General features: G+C 42.3%; 2 protein-coding genes across 2 annotated transcripts; both read right to left on the bottom strand.

The window, feature by feature from the left end:
• Window positions 1–1,235: 1,235 nt before the first annotated feature.
• MYSM1 (Myb like, SWIRM and MPN domains 1) lies at window positions 1,236–19,586 on the bottom strand (the record flags this gene model as incomplete). Its single annotated transcript, XM_084266176.1, has 20 exons — window positions 1,236–2,688; window positions 3,441–3,498; window positions 3,621–3,726; window positions 5,734–5,866; window positions 6,040–6,228; window positions 6,491–6,565; window positions 7,266–7,316; window positions 7,397–7,451; window positions 7,694–7,782; window positions 8,940–9,017; window positions 9,946–10,049; window positions 11,193–11,323; window positions 12,516–13,264; window positions 13,854–13,952; window positions 14,638–14,716; window positions 15,251–15,277; window positions 15,407–15,484; window positions 17,036–17,106; window positions 17,900–17,975; window positions 19,516–19,586. 20 exons carry the CDS (start codon window positions 19,584–19,586, stop codon window positions 2,530–2,532), a joined length of 2,478 nt encoding a protein of 825 aa, XP_084122302.1. The 3' UTR covers window positions 1,236–2,529.
• Window positions 19,587–21,496: 1,910 nt separating this feature from the next.
• LOC311193315 (CARD- and ANK-domain containing inflammasome adapter protein-like) lies at window positions 21,497–23,758 on the bottom strand (the record flags this gene model as incomplete). The annotated part of the gene is made up of 1 exon (XM_084266102.1): window positions 21,497–23,758. One exon carries the CDS (start codon window positions 23,756–23,758, stop codon window positions 21,497–21,499), a length of 2,262 nt encoding a protein of 753 aa, XP_084122228.1.
• Between the last annotated feature and the right edge of the window lie 1,000 nt (window positions 23,759–24,758).

The raw sequence follows: 24,758 nt of genomic DNA, 5'->3' as shown, positions 1-24,758 counted from the left end.
GAACAGCCCCTCTGCACTATTCCCTTCTGTGTTAGTCCACACCAGGTACACTGAAACAAGGTTTGCAGGAAAAGAACTGCTGGATGTGGAAAGAGGAAAAGAAAAACAAGAAAAAAAGAGCTTCCAAATAAAAATATTTAATGTGTTTGGTAGCAGAACCGGTAGTAGGAGTAAATATGATTCTTATCTTCTTAGAAGCATGCAACCCCCAAAGGAGTAGTCAGTTAGTTGTTTTCTTACCATGGCTCCTACCAAGTTACTCCTTAGCATCAGAGATGCAGTTATTTCCACTGCACATACAGTATGGTGGGGCAGTCCTGGATTACGATGGTACTAGCAGTTGTATTTCCTCCCACAGCACCCTTCTAACAAACCCTTAGAAAACCTGGAGTTGGTGTATGCACACCAAAGGCTCCATTCTGCACCACGGCCTCTTCTCAAAGAGAAACTGCTTCAAAATAAATTATACTCAAAACTCTTCTGAGTTACATCACTGTTTGATCCAATTAATACAGCTCTATTAAACTCATTTTAATCATTAAACAGAGATGCAGCCAGCACATTGCTACCACTGCTTGGGTAATACTGACATCCATCCCTAAGTGATTGGAAACAGACTGTATGTGGACTACGACAAGTATCTGCTCACAAGGTTTAAAATTCTCTTCCCGTAACTTAGTACCAATCACAGCCTGTAGTATGTAGATTTACACTGTGTGACAGTAACCCATGCCAAAGTGCAAGGGAGCACCTTACACTGCAGACCACAACTAAGCAGGGAAGGAATGCTTTCTCACCAAGAGTGTGCTTGACACTAGGAGCAAGTAGAGAAAGCCATGTGATGTTCTTAATTAGGAAGTCCCAAAGATGCCATTTTGGACTATATGCAGACTGAGCCAACATGCCTTATAGAGATGGATACACCAAGTTTGTAAGTTACACAGCGCAGTGGGAGCTAAAGCCGTGCACCAGCAGATCCAAATGTAGAAGAGAGCACACAACATTCACCAATGTTTTTAAGTCTGTAGCTCTTGAATCTGCAGTGGGAAAAGCAGAGGATCAAGGACTCTGCACCTTCTGCTTCGTGACAGGAGACCAGTGTTTCAGAAGGTGTGACAGAAGAGGAACATTAACTAAAGGAGTTCCCTCCTTGGGATGCAACTCTATGCAAATGAAAAGCTGAAGTTAAAGACATTAAGATTTTAGAATGTTTAAATTCCATTTACACGATGCAGAACTGGATATTTACACACATTTATTTTTTTTAAAATAAGAATCGAGTCCATTGTCACCCCTCTAGATAAAAACTCAAAGTCTTGCTTGCATCACGTTCTCAAATATATTTTAGATCTCTCTCTGCCCAAGATAAATCTCTAAATAGCAATACTGGCATACAAGTTTCCTCATGATTTAGAAAGCAAAGTTTAAAGCACATTTTTCTTATATTCACACTGATATATATATATGTATATATGATACAGGTCATGAAACGTTTCCAAGTTGCAATCAAGAAACTTCTCAATCAAGATCAGCCTGTTTCTGACCAATTTATCTGACTACATACAAGGTAACAGAAGAACCAATACAAACCAGCAGGTTTTCTTACTGAACTGTGTATTACAGAGAAGGCTGAATATAAAAGTTGGCAGTTTGGATCTTTACAAAGACAAGATACTTTTCTGCACGGTGCACTGAGGTTTGCCATCAGTCAAAAGCTCTTGTTTCCACAGGAAACAGTGGCAATTGGAATTGGACAAATCACAACGATCTGGCAGAACAACATAGTATCTCCTCGGAGAATGGAAGACCAGAAAGATTGCAACCTGCAATAAGCCAGGAGTTACCATTTCCACTGGAAACAAACACAACTGCTACTGAGAAGTCAGGGAAACTTGCCAGCATTTCCTCCCCAAGTACAGAAGCAAGATGGCAAAGAACATGCCAAAAAGCTATTTGACCACAGGGATCAATGGGAAAAAAAATAATACTAGTAAAAAACCCCACATGATGTATTAAACTATGACAGAATAAGACTCCAGACTGGGTAGCAGGGAAGGTTGGAATCAGTAAGTTACACCGTTTTCAGTTCTGTTAAGTTTCTCCTTTGTGAATTAATTCAAACTTACAACCTCTAAAGCACTGGGGAACAAATTCGTTCAGAATTAGATATGGACCTGTAGATAAAAAAATAGAGAGAAAAACTTCCACACTGAATGACTCAGGAGAGAACAAACTTTCCTCAAAGACTGACACAGAGTTCCCTTGCCAGGTTGCCCTTCCCAGGCAGTCAGTCACATCTGTGGCATGAGGATTTTTACCAAGTGTCAGTATGAAACGTTCCCTGTGTCCTTGGGTCACACACAGCAGCAGTTTTCCAAAGCGTGTTTGAACTGTAACAGTAAGAGGACACTGGATCCTGTAACAGTTACTATTAGAATGGATAATAATTCTCAAGTTGACATAATGGGGGGAGCAGAACAGAAAAACCAAAATCAAAATTCCCTTTTTGAGTTGGTTTTGTTGAAGCCATCAGACTTCATTGGAACCTTCATTCTTACTTTCTTCGGCACTACTCTTCTCCTCACTCTTGTATGTGGAGAGGAACAAGTTTTCTATCTGAGTCAGGAACTCTTCAGCAACGAAGCAGTTTTTTACCTTGCCCAAAGTCTTCCTCATGCACTCCAAAAGCTAGTCAAAAGAAAAGGAGATTTTTTTAATTCTCATTTTTCCTGAGTTTGGTTTTCTCCCCTGATTTTCCCCCATAGAAAGGGCCAGTCACACAGGAACAGGTGATGATTCAAAACCAATTACACAACAGCTGAATTCAAAAGGAAACTACCAACTCAACTTTACAGTGAAGCTGTTCATAAGCCAAGTCATGTTGAGAGGAAGAAAAAGTGAGATGTGGGTAACCATTGTCTGTATGTTTTCTCTTTATGTCTTCTGCTTTGGGCAGATTTTCTGTCTTGTTTGGGCAATTAACAGTCGAGCTGCAGTAATTCAGAGCTTCACAGCAACGACTACACCAATGGAAAATTAAAGTTCCCACTTACACACGACAGCCCTGTCACAGCACTGGGAAGCTCAAGTCTTCTCTTGAAATGCACATGGTTCTCTGTGCTGAAAGCACACACCATGCTGAGCACAGCCACCATGCCTGTGGCATTCATTCTCCTCCAAACTGAGCTTGAAACTTGGTATCTGGATGTAACCCTTGTTCCAAACTCTCCCAAATTAACAGCCCTATTTTCACTGTGTTTCTAAGACCCTGCCCTAAAGTAGTCAGCTACTGTGATTAGTTTACATCTCCAGTTTGTAAAATCCTAACTCCAGGTGACTTCTGACCAGACAAAACAGATCCCTCTGTAAAGAAAAAAAAAAAAAGCCACCAAAACACCACATTTCAAAGTGAAAAAGCTGAAGATTAAAAGAAAACTTACTTTCTGCAAACAAGTCAGGTCTGAATCTCTATGAAAAATCTTATCCATGGGGACACTGCTGTTGGAAGAAAAACAAACAGTAGCACTGCACAAAGCAGACATGTCTTTATTGAAACATCACTAAGGAACGTGCAGAAATTCAAAACTGGCTGCTCTTTGTACTACAGAGGGAACACAAACCTGTGGCAGAATCTGTATTTTTCAATTATCCATCTCGTTTTTTCAAACACTAATTCCCACTGAGGTTCTTCCAACATCTGCTGGACTTCAAATTTGTAGGGTAGGCCTGTAAGCAATGCCACATGGTTAGTCTGTGTTTCTAGTACACCCACTCAGCTTTATTTTCCCTTTCTCTGGTTTAGTTTTAGGTGGAATCCCTTCCTTCCCCGTAACTATTTGTAACATGTTGCCAACTGCAGATCCTTGCAGTCCTGTTACTTTCCAGCATTAAGGAGGTTAAAGTAAGAAGTATGATGTATTTTGGATTCCAAACTTAATTTTGATGGGAGCAGGGAACCAATTTGTTCTCCCCCCTGCCCTCACCAATGCCTCACGCTGTTAAGGAAGCACCTGAGAAACCTACAGCATCACAGAAAAGTGGTGAAAGGAATTTTTGTATCTCGCTACCGCTTTCACAGCCTCTCTCAGGTCTATGTGGTTAAGTGAAGAAAACAGGCTTTGTTTTTCATGTGAACTGGCTGGTGAAGCAGCTGACTATTGTTCTGGATTTCAGAGGAACTTTGCTCCTAAAGGAAGAAACTCTTCTGGTTTATTGCAGGTGGGGGAAGAGGAATTTAGAAAGTATTCTAAAGCAGCACCGGAAAATGACTTGCAGAACACAATTCAGTTACCAAAAAGCAGGGAGAAAGGGACTGTACATGTCAGGAAATCGTTAAAAAAACCCTTTAAAAATGCACCTTTTCAGGAGTGTAAGTATTTAATGAGATGCAACACAGGCTTTCCAACTGTTCCTTAGAGTGAGTGACAAGAAAGCAATAAATACAATTTGCTACTCGAACACATCTCTGATGTTCAAAGCATTCAGTGCAGAATACATTTTCAAGAGTAAGAATTCATCTACAGAAACATTTATGGCTCATGAAGTACTAATCCTCGCTCATCTCCTCAGCACTACAGCAGCACTGCCACAGCAGAACCCCTCCAAAGAGCTAGAGGAGGTACCATTTTGTAGAGAGTTGATTTCAGGAGATGATCATAAATAAGAAGCCCTCAGACAGGAGGAGTACATGACCCAAATAAACATCAACTTCTAAGAGCTGATAAAGTTTCTGAGTATTTGAACTCCATACCACACGGTGGGATGGATGGGAAATGAGATAAGCTTACGGTACTATCAGTATGGTAAACAGGAACTATGGCACAGATGTGGCCACCACTTCACTTCCCCTAGGACTGCACAGCAAGTCTGTGGGCAGATGGTCTCTGCCTCACTTACATCCACAGGAAAAAACAGAGCGGGAGCACTCGGCTCACGTGGCCGCTGCTGCCGCCTTGCCAAGGAAATGGGAAACCTCAGCGCTGGGATGCAAAACTCAGGACTTCAACGGGGGGAGGGAGGAGGAGAGAGAGAGGCAGCTACCATCACCATCCAGTTATCATGGGGCCATCCCTCCTATTAATGCCAGGGAGCGAGCAGAAGATCCGACTGTCACTTGAAATACCATAAATTATGTGAGATTTTCTCTACTGTCCAAGGAAGGCAAACATCCCAGTTTTATGCAATGCCAAAGACATTTGAATTGAGAATGTGTTCCCTTCGGATGGGATGCATGCCAGCACAGCATTGCATCGCTCTTGTCTTGCCTTTTCCTGGACAGCTGGCAAGTCTGATCCGCTGACCTTCCGAGTTACTCAAATAAGGATCCGTGGCCGCTACAGCAGCCAATTCTGCTGCCTCCCCCATGAGAGGAGGCGCTCAGAGTGCTGTAACACAGCAAAGTCCAAGTAACACATGTGAAGCAGTTTCTCAGCAGTTTGTATGGACACTGTATGTAAACAACGGTGACCCTTTCCCAAACCTTTACCTCCTTTGATGGATTGTGGGAAATACTAACAGGGAAAAAACATCTTCTAGCTGTGTACACCTGTCTACTCCTGTCAGGACAGCACAAACTACTTGCTTTGCTTGCTGATGGTTTAAGCAAAATCCTTGTGTTTGTACAGCACAAGGTACCAACTTATATATAAATCCCTATTGCTCAAGTTCAAGCACAGACATTTTTTCCCTTAGGGAAAGAAAAATTAAGACAATGTATAAAATGTCACCACTTACGGTAGGACCCATCCGAACTGATCTCATCGCTGATCACTAGGCAAGTGATCTGAGAATAGGGAAGAGGATTGTTTCGGTTGTAAGGGCTTATAATCATTCCAATGAACATGGCACCACCCCTGGAGAAATAACTCTAAAAAAAACCAGAGACACATACAAGAAATATAATCTTTTCTCCACAACAGCATTCTGGACTTAAAGAGAGCAATAACGTGCATTAACACTGTAAACACCAGGGAAGCTTTAGGGTTGTTGTCTCTTTGCTTTTGCTGTTTATGTATTTGTAAGGTACAGACCAGCAAGTACCTGGTATTTAGCTTGAGTGTCAATATCTCGTATTGAGGGGTTGGGGTCAAAGGCGGGGTGGGAATGGTACCATCCAATCACGCTGTATCCTCTGGCAGCCAGCGTTTCCGAGGCCTGTGTCTGCGATACGGGGTCCATCTCGCACTGCAGTCCTGTGCTGAGGCTGTTGCACGGCTCTGCTGCACAAACCTGTTAAAAAAGTCTCCAGATGGATAAATGCAAGAATTTTCCATCAGTTAAATAAAGTTTATAGAATTTTAAGAGTCATATACCAGGTCTTCCTCGTGCTAAGAGTTGACAGGCCAACACTTGAACATAAATATAACATTTTAGGATGACAGTAATTAGGTTCAATTGATTAGAATGCTGCCCTTCAGAAATAAGTGACATCTATTCAAATTATATATAAGCTTTACTATTTTAGAGAAAATGTGAAAAGACAAACACTTACTTCTACAATTTTATCAGCTTCAGAGTATCTTCCACCTAGCAGCCCTATTACTTCTGCCATAGACACGTGAGAGTGCTACAACGATATCAAACAATTATTAAAGTCCAGGTCAGATAATGCCTCCTTGTTTCAATCAGCACACAGCACAACACAACACACGGGCTTCACAGCTACAAGTCAGCAACTCTTCAGTGACATTTAGCAGGAAAACTCAGGACAGTGACAGATTCTCAACCACCAGCGTTGCCACGTAAAGCAAACGCAGACAATGACGCTCGCTTCTTCCATACACACATGTATACAGTGCACTTGTGTGATGCTTCCATACAGGAAGCAGTGCTGGCTTCAACACCCAACACCAGTTCTGGTGCAACCCATTGTTATATAAAACCCCCCCCCAAACTGCTTTACACACACAGAAATCAATCCCCAGACCAGCAGAAAATGAACAGGTAAGGTTTCAAACCAGCAGTCTATTTTAGCAAGCAGCTTTAACCAAATCCTGTTTGATATATTATGGAGAGTAGTGTGTAGTAACACTCTTAGTGTACAGCCATTTACCTTCTAGAAAAACTAAGCACAATATAAAAATGACATTCCTCTTTAGGGACTTTATTTAACACTAGATTCTCATGTCTAGGTCTGAATGGAAAGAATGTAAACACAAGTACTGGATTCCTCAATCTTATGTTGCCCATTAAAGAAAGAAAACCCCAAACCAAAGAACTACAACATCTACATCATAGCTTTTTGAAAGATAAAACTTAATCCTCACCAAATCCATTATTAAAAGTGCTTCAGAAGACACTTTCACCTGAAAAGGTTCCTGAAATAATGAATGCAATAATGAGTATAAGAAAAGTATCACAATAAAGCAGTCTTGATTATTCACTTGAAGGCACATACCTGTTTCTCTTCAGTGAATAAACAGCATGGTATCAGCTGAAAGGGATCAAAGGAACTATAAATGAAAGAAAATGTCTTTAAACACATGTGACAGGCAGGAACTTTCCAAGTTTCCCCCTGTCTCTAGAGGAGGAATAACCTTATTTTCTTTACTGGATTTTCTCATGCCACACTAGGATGCCTGCGCTCATGACTTCCAATACAAAAGGTCTGATATGCACACATGTCATTTCAGTTCACAGCATGTGTTTCTTTTCTAAAGATCTCTGTTCAAACATAATGTACAGCAAATAGTACCCTTTTGTTTGTCTTGAACTTTTAGAAGACTTTGCAGGTTTCAATTTTTCTTCCTCTCTTCTTCTTGCTAATTCCTCAGCAGACAGATGCTAAAAAAAAAAAAAACAAAAAACAAAAAAGAAAATCAAGTCTGCTTTAATGGCTTAAAGTGCTCTTTCAGTAGTGGTTCTAAAACTAGCCCAGGGTAAATTCTTGACATCAGTGTGTTCCTGACACACTACAAATTTCTGTGTTACAGGACTAGTCAAGACAGAGGGCAAGAGCCACAGCAGAATCAAGCAGTGTGAAAGTCACAGCAATTGGAGATCTAGTCTGCAAAATGACTGAGGAGAGAATTCTACATTCCCCAGGTCCAGCAAATTCAGTAAAACCACAGCCTGTAGTGCACATCATGCATTAATGCAAGTGTGATAACTAAGGAGAAAACCTGCCACGACAATCTGAAGCCAGAAGTCATTGTGACACCTCTCTAGGGATGAGCACTTCCAAACTTTACTTCAATTCAAATATGCATTCTGCAGAAAGCCTTAGAATTATTAACCACAGTTACTCAAAAATAGGTATGGTTATAACATTACAGAAGTAACTGTCAGAGATAAATTTGCAACTTCCAGTAATAAGTGGTCTTCTATGGAAGACAAAACAGGATGTTTACAGTTCCTCACTTGTTCTATAATTTGGAACTGTAGGAATGGACATGCTCAAGTGGATGTTCTGTTGCCAGGTAACCTATAAAATATTTCAACTTGTAGAATTTATAATTTTTTCTAAGCACTTCATAAACCCCAGTATTTCTGGGGGCATCGCTAGTACCAACAACGTTAATGTTAGGAACTCCTATCACCTGCATTGTAAGCACAAAGACATTGACAACTAAAGAGAAAAGGTCTTTAAATTTTACTCTCCTTCTCCCTATCATTAGCTTTAGTAAGGCAGTTAACTGAAAACAAAGGGTCATGAAGTCTCCTACAAGACAAGGAAAAGAGCTTTATAGGCATAAAGTAGTGTGGGGCCATGTGTGCTTACAAAGGCGCTCGTGTTGTGAGCGCCAAAGTACAGCTTTATTTATCAGCAGCATAAAGGAGTAACAGCTGCTGCCTTATTTTCAAATTATTGCTTCCACAAAGAGAGGTTAAGCACCTACCCCACAACTGCTTCCCTTGGATATTTGATGAGACACCACCTGCTAGCAGTTAGCAGGAATTAATTCTGTAAGGAAAGTTTACCACACAGGAGGGTTACCTACCTCAAATGTCTGTCCTTCCAAATCCTTCGCATCACACCAGTTTCCCCAGGGGTCCCGCACTCGGCGTCTCCTTGTACGCTGTAGCAAGTAAATCAAGGTGAGCTGAGGAGCTCAGTCCTGGAAAGACTGAGTTCACTTCATTTAATCAGCCGTAAGAACATCGCCACAGAGGTTACTGCCAGGGAATGGCACTAACACTACCACAGATTTCTAGGAAATAACAAACACCCTGAGGTCCTGTAGTTCAGAGTCTCTCATGAAACACCATCAGTGATGTTTTCAGTTTTTATGGCTGTAAAGCATAACACCTGGTTGATGCTCCGTGGATCATCAACATCCGACAGCAACAGAGCATTATTATCCAGCTCTGAATTATAGCTCAGACAACGCAAAAAGCTGTAAAACCAGCATATTTACACCCAGTATATGCTACAGTCCTTTATGCTTCCATTTATTTTTTTTAGTGGGATTGATTTAGTTTTCCCCTCACCAACTGATTTATTTTCCTACTTAAAAAATGCTACAATAAACATGAATATGAAAATGAAATCTGTCAAGTCTTGGTAACTCATGCAGTTATAAATGAGTTATTGCTAATTGCATGCATAAGGCTCTGGGTACATCATACCACATTCCTAGTACACTTTAAGTTGCTTGCACTCTAACTGCTATCTCATAGTACCAACACACTCCACTATTTTCTGGCTAATAAATTGCAAGGAGGTGGGGAACCAGGGGTTAGGGATGCAGGGAGAAGACTGAAACACAATTGCAGCAAAGAACCTGTAGAGAAATGAAATGTGTAAGCCAGCAGAAGTTAGAACAGACACCTATCAGATAGAAGAACTTGGACTTTGATGTCAGAATTACAGGACATTGTAATGAAGCTGCAAATGGAAGAAGCAAAGGAAATGCCTGAGATCACCTACCCTGAAAATGAAGATTGAAAAGACCTTCTCCATGCTGAATGCTTCCTGCTACCCCCACCTCACCCACCAAAACGTACCATGGACTGCAAGCGCTGAGCAAGCTGGTACGCTTCCACTGTGTCTTTGCCTTCTTTGGACCGTGCTTTATCCGCTGGCTGGGGTCGGTTATAGACAGCCTGTTCTACAGGACACAGAGGAGAGAGAGAGCTGTTTCAGCAAAGCATGAAGCCACCTATCACTGGTACAGACTCAAGAATGACATGGGTTATGACAAACACAACAGAGAAACCCCACAGTGAAAAGACATCTCTTGATGGTCGTATTACTGATGGATTATATAGCCTTCTCCCACTACCACAGCATTTTTAAGGCCAGAAAACTGCCTGCCTTCCTTGCTATTTCAGACAAAACATATCTGCAGGCCATTCCTCCTCCCTTAGGTGACTGTCACTCAGCATTGGGCCACACTCAATTAGAGTCTCTCAATTTAGAGAGACATTAAGTTATAGGTGTATATATACCTGTCACCTGAGTTTAACATTTGACTCCTGTAGAAACTGGCCCTGAGGATGATTTTGTTTAGAGGTTACAGGTTTTTATTTGGAAAGTAGTTCTAGTTTAGTTAGAAACAATAACATGAGTTGTGTCTTACACAGAGGGAGGGTAGAATTTCAGATACAGAAGGTTATCAGGAGAAAACCCAACACAGAACACACAGAAAAGCACAACATGAAATAAAACCAAAACACCACACTGCACCCCACCAGTTGGAGCGCTGTGAACATGAGGAGGGGGGGGGGGGGGGGAAATGAAAAAGAATGAGAAGAAGTTCTTGTGTGTTAAACAAACAATCCACAACCCTGTAAGCAGCTGACAAAAGCCCCCAGATTTGCAGAAGTCATGAGAGACAATCTGCTCAGAAGGTCCTTCCTACCAAGGATTAACTTCTCTCCTTCCACAGGAGCAGGACACCCTAATGTTACGTAGTCCTTTAGCATTAATACCAGAACAGGCTACAGCCATATATGCTGGAACATAACTAAATACAAATACAGTCCAAACAAAGATTCTCTTCCACAGAACTTAAATGGAACAAGACATTAAGAGTACACAGAAGCTGGAAGATTATCCACATGGATTCCAATTAAGTGCAGTCAGCCACACTTCGGTGGAGTGAACTTAGTAGATGTATTTTTAAAATGAAGAGTCTTAACCTTAATGTTTGTCCTTCACATGAAAACATTGATTTTAATACAAAAAGCTGACAGACAACAGCAGGTATGTTCAGCATACACCTAACCAATTGCAATAAAAATATCTTTACCACAGCCAAAGTTAATTGCTCCTACTAATTCCAGGTATGTGTGGATCCGGCCAATGCAGTTAACATCCCCACAGTTCTTGAGGCCTGGGCGTACTGAAGTCTTATTCAGGTATTTGGGTTTACACTTCTCCCTGAAATGAAGTATAGCACACTGTCAGAGAGTAAAACAAATCATGGGGTGTGGGGGGGAGGAACTGTCTGACTCAAGCTGAGCCATGGAATTGGTTTCTTCCCTCCACAATATGCACACTAGACACCACTGTGCAGGGCAATCCCAGCAAAACATACACATTTCACAACACACACAATTTATTTCAGGGTTATTCATACAGATTCTCACTTATGCAGAGTGAAACCTGTGTTCCATGCACTAAAACAAACTCTTCTTACACAACTGGTGCCAGGAAGCGATGAATTACTCAGAAGTACCATGATACTGTTAAACCAATACAAGAACGCCTGCACTAGATTGTGAGAGCCATTCAGACTAATCACAGGCTTCCCTGGTGTAATAAATAAAGCTGTTTTCACTCTATATGCACTTATTACTTCTTTTAAATGGACACTGAACTGTTTCTGTTCAATACTGTTCTAGTAGGGAATTTTAGAGATCCTTTGCAGCTAGAATAAGCTGTCAATACACAAGACAACCGAATGAGAACAAAGTTAAACTCAGCAATTCTTTCTACTTAAAACCAAGCTGACCACCAAAGCAAGCACACAAACCAAAACTGTTAACTGAAAAACTATATATTGAGATGGCTACTGCAAATCACTTGGGTCCCCTGAACTGATTTTTTGGAGATGGAATAGAAAATACTCAAGCACACAAGCACTACTCCAAATTGAACCTTAATTTGAAGCATTTTTTGTGTCAACTTTATTTGCTTCTTATAGATGCCCTTCTGTACAGGTACTACTACTATGAGAAGGACCTCATTATGGAATTAATTTTATCAGCTATTTTGATAAACCACTCATTAAAACCACGTATGCATTGTTATATATAGGATGACAAAGACTGGAAGAAAATAATGTAACTAAGATGCGCGCAGCTTGTTCTGATATGACACTCATTTTCATAATGCTTTGAAGTATTTTCACTTCCAGAACATCAGAAAAACAACCACCAACAACAAACAACCAGGAAGCTGCAAAAGAAGCATTAATAACCGGTGCTGCTCCCTGGCAATCTTTACAATACCACCATTAAATTAATTCTGCTCTTTTCAGAAGTAAACTACTGGTACCAAGTAGTGTTTTAACTACAACAGAGCAGGACATGAGTCACCTTACTCAGTAAATTAAATTAATGCATCTTACCATTGATCCAAAATGTAATTCCTGATTTTCAAATACCGCTCTGGCGTTTTGGCCTGGCGCCCTTCAAAAAACTCAGGAATTGCTTGTTTCTCTTCTTCCAGAATAATGCTTCTGTCAACCTCCACTTCTTGGTCAGGTGGCTTAAGCTCCTCTGCTTCTTCCTGATGATCTTCATCCACTTGGTGGGGAGAAGGAAAAAGCAACCCACCGTCAGCCAGGTCTCTCTGCTCCTCACTAAGCTCCTGATCAGTTACCTGCCTAGCACCATGAGAAGTTACCAGTCTGCCTTGTTCTGTTTTCTCAAGAAAATTAGCATATCGCTGGTAATCCAAGTTCACAGGTTTATCACCGTTCAGGTGCTGAGAGCATGTTGCTGCAACACCTGGAAATACTAATGCATCCACTGTATCTTGCTTGGTATGTTGAGGATCTATTTTAGGTAAAGAAATGGCAGAACTGTGTCCAACAGAAGCAGCAGTATGATCCATCCCTTTTCTTTCTTCAACTGGACTTTCTGAAATAGCAGATATTTCAGATTTTCCAGTTTCTTGTTGGAAGGCAGGGGAAGGTAGCTCATCCACATCATCAGTTATGTCTACCTCTTCATCATCCGACAGCTTTTCAATCTTCACTGCGTTGAGATTAGGGTCTGCACGACCTCTCAAGTTTCCAGATGACCACGGTTCTACCCTTATCCCATCTTCAATGGGAAGACTCTGCTCTTCTTTTTCAGAATCGCCATTTTTTGCCTTAGGAAAATATAAAATACTTTTAGGAGGGAGAAACAAAACAATTCCCTCTGCCTCCCAGAGCCAGAACTGTTTTACTTGAACAGCAGATATTCTGTCATGTTTCTTCCTCACCTTACACTTTTAATACATTTTAATCCATTGCAGCTGACTTTCATAGGCACACTTCTAGCCCAAGTACAAATTAATATTTGTTTCTGTTCAGAAACAAAGCAGACAGCAGTAATTTCTTCTTAAATGTCCCCAAAGTTTCAAATGAGCTAGAACTACAAATGACAGCTGAAAGAGCTGTATAGTGGAAAACAAGATTTTCAGACTAACAACCAACAGTATAAGAGACTACAGCTAAACATTTGTTGTTTAGTTATACCAGCAATAAAAACAGTGAAGTCACTTTAGGAATTTGAAATCAGATCTGACTTCACATTTAAATCTGCAAGTAAGTGCATTCCAATTTCTGAGTGTGGGAATAAGTAGAGCATGTACTTTAACAGCAGAACCTCGACACGACAGATTAAAATCAAGCTACATGTACAACAGCACAGTAGTCAAGCAGCCTTTTTGCTAACTACAGAGATACTCTGTTTACCTTGTTCTTAAAGTACTGCCGAGCATAGCTCTTCACTTGTAGAACAGTCCGACTTCCGATCACCTTGGCAATTTTTGTCCACCGGCGGCCAAATTTCACCTTTAAAAGTTTCACCTTTCCATTTAAAAGTTACCCAAACTCTAACACCCCAGACTTTGCACTTTATGTGCCCAAAACTCAATTATTCAATACAAATGCACCAACAGAACCACAAGCCCACAGTAAAGAACCTCGCTACTCATATTCTACCAAGAAGAAAGTTGCATCCAACAGTAAATTACTGCTACTCTTAGCCAGAGGAGCTGCTTCACTGAACTCAGGCATGCTCTAAGTTATGCTGCCTACTAACCCAAGGAATCCTACTGAAAAGGATTCATACTTGGTGAAGCAAAGCCCGTTACATTCAGCACTGTACCACCAGACAATCTCTAGAGATCTTATGATAGTGGTCAAAGGATTTTATTTTATTAGCTGATTTGATTAATCACACCTTATAGGTCCTATTGTTAACTACAGAGTTATGATTGTACAATTCATAAAGCTGTATATTTGAGATACTGTGTAATCTCAAATTGTAATCAGCATCATGGGAAAATCTGGTAAAACCAGCTATTTTGGAGGGGGTCATCAATATAAATCTGATTTATCATTACACACGTAACAGATGGCTTTTTTAACACACTAGAAGTGCAGAAGGATTGAAACAATGAAATATAATTAATACATGTTATATTAAGATAAACTAAATGCTTCTATTCAAAACATTAGATATAAACAAACTTACCAGTCCCTGTTCAAACAGTTCTTTTTCTTCTGGTGTCCACTTTAAGGAGGAGGTAGCTGATTTTGTAGGTGATCGCACCCTAGCGAAACAAGAAACAGAACTCAGGGCTTTCTTGAAAGTATATATTCTCAAATTTAGAAGTATATATTCTCAAATCCCAGTAACTGAAAGCAACTTCTGACAGGAGGGATACTCCCCATCTCCTGTAAAACTCAAACTATAGTTTCAAATGTGATTGTGTCTGATAAAATATCGAGGATCGGATCAGCTTCTCTATCACAAAAAAGGATTCAAGGCAACACAACAATCATTCATTAACTAAGAGTGCAGAAACACACTGAAGAAACCAACAGAAAAGGTCAGGCAAGAAAGCCAGCCAGAATTAAAAGGGGTTTTTCATAAGGATAACTGCTACAACAAACCAAACCGGCTTATTTCAGGCCTATTATTACACACAACAATATTTCTTTGCATTGAAAGATCTCTTAAATAACTTTTTACAGCCAAACAAAAGGAACTAAGAAACTGTAACTTTTTCAATAGCACCCAGAAACTTAACAAAAAACAGGTGCACACTTAAAAAAATGCAACTCAATCACTGAACTGTACGTACGTGACTTTTCCAGTTTTCTTATGTGGGCTGCAAATACAATAAACACAGTGAAAATAAAAGTCAGTAATTGCAATGCTGTGACTATCTCAGCAAATAACCTTCTTTGTAAAAACTTTTCATTTCTCATCTGAGAAGTTTTTCCAGAACACAGCTTACCTTTTCATAGATCTTTTCTCCACCTCCTTCTGATTGAGCCATATTTTTTCCGACAGTGATTTATTAGACAAATAATACCTGAAATAGTTACTAAGGAAGTTTTTGAGACAAGTAGGCATTTGTGCATGTGAGAATTCCAATAATCATATAAATTATACCAGCTAATTTTACAGCTATAGAAGCTGGTACCACTCTGCTTCCAAAACACAGTTTCACACACTTACTAGTTCACCATGTGACATTTGGAAGTCTGATTGACTTCTGAACTCCCATGCTCACTTCCCTTTCAGCAAAGTAAGTATTTTGTTTCTACAGCAGCACTGTTCTTTTCTGACTTCAAAAACATAGTGAAATAATTTTCACATTACAGATCATGGAATCACAGACTGGTCTGGATTGGAAGGGACCCCAAGCATCAGAGAGTTCCAACCCCCCTGCCACAGGCAGGGCCACCAACCTCCAGGCCTGGAGCTACACAAGGTTGCCCAGGGCCCCATCCAACCTGGCCTTGAACACCTCCAGGGACGGGGCATCCACCCCCTCTCTGGGCAGCCCATTACAGCTCCTCACCACTCTCTCTGTAAAATACTTCCCCCTAGCACCCAATTTAAACCTTCCTTCCTTTACCTTTAATCCATTGCCCATTGTCCTGCCACTGTCTACCCTTGTAAAAAGTTGATTCCCCTCCTGTTTCTCTGCTCCCTTCAGGGACTGGGAGGCTGCAATGAGGTCCCCCCGCAGCCTTCTCTTCTCCAGACTGAAACAGCCCAGCTCCCTCAACTCTCTTAGTAGGGGAGGTGCTCCAGCCCTCTGATCATCTCTGTGGCTCCTCTGAACACTCTCCAACAGTTCTATATCTTCCTTGTATTGTGGGCCCCAGACCTGGACACAGGATTCCAGATGGAACCTCACCAGGGCAGAGTAGAGAGGGACAATCACCTCCCTGTCCCTGCTGGCCAGATACCTTACCTATTTTCAAATTAAACCTCAATAACTCATTCTATTCATAAAAACTAATTGCTTCATTTTCTTCTTCCTCTATTACTGTATATTACTATGCTCAATTAAAAAAAAACCATGAAAATAAATTAGCCAGTGATTACTACTGCTATAACTTAATGATGAGGTCAATTTATGCCAGAAACACTAATGGTAAGATTATTTAAGCCAACAGCGTTCCATCCCATTTTCATCTTGTGTGCTAGCAGAAGTATGAATGCATCCAGACAAAATCAGACAGCAATCCAGTGCAAGTGAAAAACAATTCAGCAAACTAGCTATTTTTAGCCAGTTCAGCTGTTTGATCAGGTTCACTATGAAACAAAAAGAACGGCTTCATCAGCACAACGAATGAACAGCTGAAGTGGGATCAAATATTGCTATTTTTGGTGCCAGCGTCAGCTTAAATCTCAAAAGCTTTAGAATAATTTTTCTGGACAATCAGAAGGACCAGAGGAAGGTGCAGGTAGCCAGATGATGAATTCAGGGGTCCTTCCCCACTGCTGCAGTTTACCAACAAAACAACAGCGCTTTGGTCACCTTAAGAAGAGATTTGTCTGGTTCCTTTGGAAATAGAAAGCTTTCTGTTGTGCTACAGAAAACCACAGAAGCAAATCAGCAAAAGGATACTCTTCTTCCAGCAACATTTTCTCAATGACAGCCCTGTTTTCTTCACTAATGCTGCTGTCCAACGTCCATGGCTACAAAAAACACAAACGTTTTAATGTTTGAATTCTGTCACAGTGCTACCTGAGTATCAGGGATCAATATACAATAGTGTCGTGGTTTCACCCCGGCTGAGAGCTGAGATCCACGCAGCTGCCTGCTCCTTAAAGGAAAAGAGCAGGGAAAAGGGAAGGGGGGGGGGGGGGGGTAAGAAGTAAGGGAAGGGAAAAGGAAGGGGCAAATAACCCCAAAACCAAAAAATTAAGAGGCCCGTGGGTTGGGATAAGGATAGTTTACTAAGATAACAGAAAGATACAATATAAAAATGCTAACAGGACTTTAGAGCAAAAATCTATGAAGCTGTTGATACAGAATGCAGTTTCTCACCAAACCACACAGCTCAGACCGTGCCACCCAGAGCCATCCCAGATCCCAACCGTCCCCCAAGAACCGCGCGTCCCGGAGCCGCCCCCGTTCTTCCTCCCGTCAGCCCCCGATATCCTGGGCAGGACGTAACTGGCGTGGAATACTCTCTTTGGTCAGCTGGGTCACCTGTCCTGGCTTCACCCCTCCTTTCTCATGAAGAGCTGAGAAAGTCCTTGACTGTCTGACAGCAATTAACAACATCAGGGTGTTATCAGCACTACTCCAATTTTAACTCCCAAACACAGCATTGCATCCGCTGCTACAAATGAAATTAACTCCATCCTGACCAAAACCAGGACAAATAGGTTCCTAAAACAAGCAAAAAGCTCTGGTTGAAAACCGACAGGAACATGCACGTGGATGGAAGAGAATGGAGAAACATGCCATCTGAAAAATACTTACAAGACTGTTATCAGTTCTCCAAGAAGAATCCAGATAGTGGTCCTGCAGCAAGCTTGAAGCCATGTTTTTACGGTCCCTGAAAAAGATCCCAGCATTCAAAACTCATTCAAACAAAACAAATGCTGCCAGAATGAAAATTAAGCATAGCAATTAACAAAAGCTTTAACAGATGACAGAATTGGATAGTAAAATTAAAATCATATATTGCAGGCAATTATGTAATGTCACACTCTCAAAATATTCTTTTAGACTGAGCATACATCCCCCTCAGTAAATCATCTTTTTTAGTAATCCCAGTAGCAACACCTCACCTATCTCACTGTAGACTATATGAGGAAACCGTATTCAGACTGTATTGAGGGAAACCCTGAATAGCAAAAATTATCACCCAGAATGACTGAAACACGAGGGATTCATGTAAAATATATAAAACTTAAAGGTGTCAAGAGTTTTATAGAAAATCAAAAAACATTTCTACATCTTTCCCCCAGTAAGCTAAAAATGCCCCCTTTTAAAGAAAAAACTGGTTTCTTCCTAAGGAAAGCTCATGCTTACACAAGGTTTAAAAGAGTCCTGTCACAGGGGATTGTTAGTGCTGGTATGGACTTCATCCACATTCTGCTTGATCTCTTCTGTAAATACCTACTTAGTACTTTTAAAAATCTATCACTGATTAACATAATTTATCAACTTTCTTCTATTTTAACACAGCATGAAATCTAGTAATGTTTGGTTTTTATTTGGCCATTCTTTGCTTCCAGAACATTCAGACTTTTCCAAGGACTAATCAGGCCTTTACCTCTTGCAACGTTACTGAAACTAAATCCACCTGCAATTCCAAACTGCTTTGCCCCAGCAGTTCCATCATTTCTTTGCAGGTAAAAGGTAAATCCTCACGTACAGCCAGAAACCAATAGAGCTGCTGCTTCTTTTGGGGCATATCAAGAAATGGGTGAGATCAGCAGCCCCCTTTGCTCAGCGTTCTGTCTCCAACAGCAGTAAATGCTGGTCCAGGGCAGCACGGGAGTCCGGGCGCTGTTTGACACGACTTGTCACACACTCTCCGAACCTGCAGCCGCTGGATTTGCAGTGGGAGAGCTGCTGCCCATCTGCTTACAGACCCCTAGGATGAGCTGCTTCTCGGAACCTCCCTGCCTTCAGCTTTCTGAGCCCATCTGCCTCCTCCACAAGCCGCTACCCGCCACGGCGCGACACAGAACCTCTGCCTGAGGCCTTTCTCCTCTCAGCAGCCCCACCAGTGAGTGTCCCCAGCTGCACCCGGGGGCAGCGCTGCACTGACTTCACAGGCCCTGCCCGACGATACCCAACACCGGCGCTTCCCCCACTCCCGGGCCCTCAATGAGACTCCAAGGTCTCTCCTCTCCCCTGAGGCGCCCAGCAGCGGCCAAGGGTCCCGGGCGAACGCGGCCGGGCTGGGGCAGCCGCCTCAGCGGGCGGCAGCGGCGCGCGGGGCTGCGGGGCCGGTGCCCCCACCCGCCGCCCCCTCGCACACGCCCCGGCCGCCGAGGAGAAAGACGGCGCTCAACGTGAAGCGGAGAGGGGGGGGACACGGAACACACGGCGGCCTCCAACCCGCACTTACAGCCCTCGCTCACCCTGGCGCCGCCTCTCCAGGCACAGCCGCCGAGTCCCCCTCGATATCCACCTCCAGCTCCTCTGCCGCCATGACACCGGCCCCCGCCGATCTCTCGCGAGAAGAGGCGGGAGCGCCGCGCGGGCGACAGGGCAGGCGCCAAAGGCGGCGCGTGCGCGGCAGCTCGCAGTGAAGCTGCGCCCTGAGGAGAAACCGGGGCGGAGGCGGAGAGATGGCGCTGGGGTAGGCGGGGCGCGCAGGGGGCAGCTGAGGGCGAGCCGGGCGCTGAGGGGCGGCTGCTAGGGTGCGAGCGGAGGGGCAAGGCGGAGGGGCGGGGGAAATCTCGGAGGAGGGTGGGAGAAAGAGTGCGGCGGCTGAGGGGAAGCGCAGCCCTGAAGGGGGACGAGCGGGCCGCGGCAAAGGGAGGCTGAGGCCGCCCAGGCCGCGCTCCTGCTGCTCCCTCCTGGGGTGGGAGCGCTCGGAGGGGGCAGCGAGGCGGGACGGGCGCTCGCCTGGCGATTCGCCTTCCTTCGCTGAGGCGCGCTGGGGTGGCGGCGGCCTGCGAGCCGCTCGGGCAGAGCCCGGGCCCGTTGCAGTGTGGTGCGCTGGCCTCAGAGGGACTGTCTCTCGGTCCCGCCGGCCGCTGCCTGTGTGCTTCCCGGCCTGCGGTCATGTCTTTTCGCTCGTCTGGAAGATGACGGCAGCAGGGTGTTGCGCGGGTTGTATTGTGCCAGGGCCGTAAAAGTCACGGGCGTGTTCCCAAGCGTTCTTGAATCCGCGTTGCACTTCACGAGAGGGAAGCGTCAAGAGCCGTGAGGGCTGGTTATCTTGGTGCAGAAAGTGACCGCAGAGAACCTCCCGCCGACTCAAGGAAGTATTTGTGTGTTAAGAGATAACAGTATAAATCTTCTGAACCAATAAACTGTTGCAACCTTTTTATTCTGAACATTTCATGTTTGTGCTGGGATTAATTTGAAAATTACATGAATAAATGTCAGGTATGACTGTTTTCACAACCTCTCCTTAAATCTGCAAAATCTGAGCAAATAATTTGATGAAAGACAGGAAGAAAAATCGTTAATAGACTCAGGGTCTGTCAGTGCAATGTCATAAGGTGTAATATACAAGTGTCTAAAGAGGGTCCAGCCTAATGCTGAATGACCATAGAGCACATAGTAGTGTCCTGAAAACAACATCACAGCATTAGTAAAGTTTAGGGCACAGTTTGGTTTATACCAAGCCTCTTGATAGGATTTATTAGCTTGGGGAGCAGGTCTATTAAATCTGGAGTGCAGCAACCACACACTAGTAAATGTGCAGGAAGATGCCTTCTGATTTCCAGTTAGCTCAAAGAACAGTACTGTAAAAAGCATAAACCACACTAATACTGCGTTAACCCCAGGAGAGCCAATGCTGTTCAGCTGTTTGCCACCCTGCTTCTCCCCTTTGTTCAGTTGTAGCTGTGGAGTAAGTTGGATCAGCTCGCACATACAACCCAGAGCAGGTGTGTGTGGCTGGACCGAAAGGGAGGGTAGATCAGTCTCTTTCGGCAGCGCTGCAAAGGGCTGCCTAAGCTAAACAAAACTAGGGTTGTCTACTCCAACATATCTGTGCTTTATATCCTTGAGGATACAGATGTCTCCTTAGTCTTTTTAAAAACTCTGATTTTACCAAGCAATGCTTAACTAAGCTATCCATCCAGGGTTAAATTCACAGATGTATGAACAAATATTTTCTTTTTATTTTTTTTTAAAAAAGGTCTTACTTATATCAGAGGAGGTGATGCATAATGTGTTTAAGACTGCATTTTTTAATAGGTTCAAAGTATGAAATTTGTAAGAGAAGCAAAAAGCTAATTGACAGTGTCTTTAAGATCTTTTTTTCCTTGGCCACCTTTGACTGCCTGCTCTAACATAATTCTCAATCGTACTGGGCTGCAGCACTATCCAAAATACATTAAAAGAAAATAGGCTTTTAAATGTGGAAGTTTTTGCTTTATATCTTCATTTTGCTATTAACAGTTTCTTTTTCAAAAGTCTTACAATTTGAGCGTGGTTTTCTGTTTTGTTAAATTCTGCTACTTGCAGTGGGGTCTTTTTGAGACTGTTAGCAGCTAGCAAATTCGCTTTTTCCCCTTGTGACCAGTTAAGCAGGGAATTTGCAGCACTGAAATGACCGGCCTTGCACGCACAGTGCAGTGGAGTATCCTTGCTGCTGTCTAAGGCATTAATGGCAGCCCCAGAGCTCAGCAATAGATTTATCAAGTCACTGTGTCCATGTTCCGCTGCAATATGCAGTGCAGTCTTCCTCCAGATGTTTCTGTCATCAATATTTTTATTTTTCCCTGCTGTCAGAAGGCTTTTTATGATCTCTGTGTCTCCTTTGATGGCTGCATAGTGCATGGGAGTACATCCATCCATGTCTTTAGCTCCGAATCTTCCCTTTTTAGCTAACAGAGCTTTCACAATACTGAGGTGTCCTCTCGCAGCCGCAGCATGCAGGGGAGTCTTTTTCTGTTTGTCTTGTGCATTGGGGTCAGCGCTGGCATTCAGAAGCATCTCTACCAGGGTTTTGTCTCCCCTTTCAGCAGCAAAATGTAAAGGTGATTTTGAGTCCTTATCCTTAGCATTAACATCAGCGTTGTGGTGCAGCAGCTGTTGGGCAACATTAGTGTTACCTCTTTGACTTGCAATATGCAGGGGAGTAGCAAACTCTTTAGTGACAGCATTAATTTTGGCGCCAGCGTTAATTAAAAGGCCAACTAATGCTTCTTTATTATGGAGTGCAGCAACGTGGAGTGGGGTTTCGTTGGCTTGGTTCATAAGGTTAATTTCCAGCCCTTTGCGCAGGAGCAGGTTTGCAATGGAAGCAGCCCCAGCTTGAACTGCCAAGTGCAAAGCCGTGTCTGAAGCAGGAGTCTTTGTTCTGAAGTTTGCTCCCTTGTTGATTAGAACTTCTGCTGATTCAGCTTTGCCTCCTTCACACGCCAGGAGCAAAGGAGTGTACTGCATGTCATTGTAGGCATTTATATCTGTACCTCTGTCAATTAAAGCTGCTACAATACCGTGCAGATTTTTCTGTACAGCTCTAAAAAGAGCTGACTCCTTAATGTCAGTTGACAAATCTTTAGAATATTCTAGTAGTATTTTGAAGATGGATGGGTGGTTGCTGTTGAAAGCCCTTAGGGCCAGGTTGGAATCAACACTGGCTCCGGCTTCTAGCAGTACTTTTGCAGTATTTTCAGCCCCCTGAGAAACAGCGTAACTGAGAGCAGTCTGTCCTCTTTCATCCTCTCCATCAGTGGAGGCACCAGCCTGTAAAAGCTTTTTTGCCAGACTGCTCTCATCTTTCAGAGCTGCCATGTGCAAGAAGTTGTGCTGGTTCCTGTAGCTTCTTGCCTCTTCTTTCAAGAGCATCTTCAGTATGTGACTGTGGTTACTCTGTGCAGCCAAATGAAGTGGTGTCTTGCCTTCCCTGTCCAAACTGTACAAATAAGCACCACGTTGGAGAAGCACTTCCACTGCATCACCATGGCCTTTCTCAGCAGCCCAGTGCAGTGGTGTTCTCCCTCTCTTGTCCTTCGCGTCTGTCTTTGCACCTTTGCTGATCAAATACTCCATTATATGTAGATGTCCACTGGCAGCTGCAACATGCAGAAGTGTTTCATGTGAAGAGTTTAGCGCATTGATATCGTTATCTTTCAGTGTTTTCTCTAACACAGAAAGACAGCCTTTAGTGACTGCATCAAAGATACCAACATCAGCATGATCTTTTCTAGGTTTTGCTGCCCTTGAAGATTTAAGATTTTTTCCTTTCTTCTTAATAGCCCTTTCTTGCTTTTTTCTTCTAGGGCTGTCTTTTTTTTCCTGGTGCCACTCATCTCTATTTTCAAACCAAACTTTGTCTTTTTCGATTAAATATCCCACCAATTGTCTTCTAGCATCTCCAATGCTTTCATTTACTTCACTGACGTATTTTCTCATCTTGCTGTAAAGTTTTGGCTCCACTTGCTTTAAACATGGATAAAAAAAGAGCCTGCAGGCTCGTTCACCTTGAGAAATTAGTGTGTCTAATACTCGAGAGTTCTTTTCTGTTCGGGTCCTGTAGAAACTCATGACCATCTTTTTTTCTGGGGTAAAAATACCATTGTCTATCAGACAGTTCAGAAGATGGTCTGGGTCATTAATGCCTTCTACTAGCTCTTCTTTTTTAGTTCTTAGGACTTCAATTGCATATGGATTTGTAAACAGGCAAGTTGAATGCATGATCGTGGTGCTAATCAAAAAGTGAATGGAACTGTTTGATGTTTGAAGTTAAATATGAAACAGCAAAGCAGGATCACATTTCTCACATTCTTTTCATAGAACCGTGAACCAACAATCGCTGTTCAGTGATAAATCTTTAAAGAATGAGAAAGAAATCGAAACTCCCTCACCTTTGGTTTTCTAGTTGTTAGAAGTCCTTTGATCTGCTCTCTTCTTCCTTAGCAACAAGTGAAGTTTAGTAACAAAATAAGAATCTGTGATATGCAAAGATATTCCACTTGGAAGACTTCTTCCAGATTTTTGATGCATAATTAGAAAGAAAAAAAATGCTTTTGTGAATCTGATCCTTGACTGGAAGGTATTTGTTTATCGAGTTCCTCTGGCCAAGCTGTATTTCGAAGGTGCCTAAATGACCAGTCTATTAAACATGACAAAAGAAAATCCACAGCATAGTTACTGTTGCCATGATTACATGCCTTGTATGATCTTAAATGAAAGAGTATATATTGCCAGTAGGTGAAAGCCTTATAATGTAATGAAATAAAAACATAAAGACCTAGATAAAAATAAACTGTATAAGCAGCTAGTTATAAAAAGTGATCCAGCCTTTCTAATATGAGTTACAACTTCAGTCTATGAGGTATGTTTAACTTAAAGGCTATTTAGCTTGTTGTTCCTGCTGTAACCTGGAGTCAGTCTGGAACTTAGTATTTTTATATGAGGTGGATCAAGGCATGTGATTCAGTATGCAAAAAACTAAATTATAATTAAATAGAGCTTCAAATCTGTGAATATGAATGATCATCAGTATGGGTGTAGGACCTTTGAATCTAGCTGTAATTAATTTAACTTATTGGTGTTAAAATTCCTTATGGAGAAGGAAATAAAATAATGATCATCTGCACATTTTGAAACCAGTTGAGAGAGAAATTGAGGTTATGGATTTCTGTAAGAGTTAGAAGTAAAATGTGCTGAAAAGCTGAAAGTTTGACCTTATTTA

The sequence above is a fragment of the Gallinula chloropus genome (genome assembly GCF_964237585.1).
Source record: "Gallinula chloropus genome assembly, chromosome: 6".
Taxonomy (NCBI): Eukaryota; Metazoa; Chordata; class Aves; order Gruiformes; family Rallidae; genus Gallinula; species Gallinula chloropus.
Note: the sequence above shows the minus strand (reverse complement) of the source record. Positions and strands in the feature narration are given on the sequence as shown.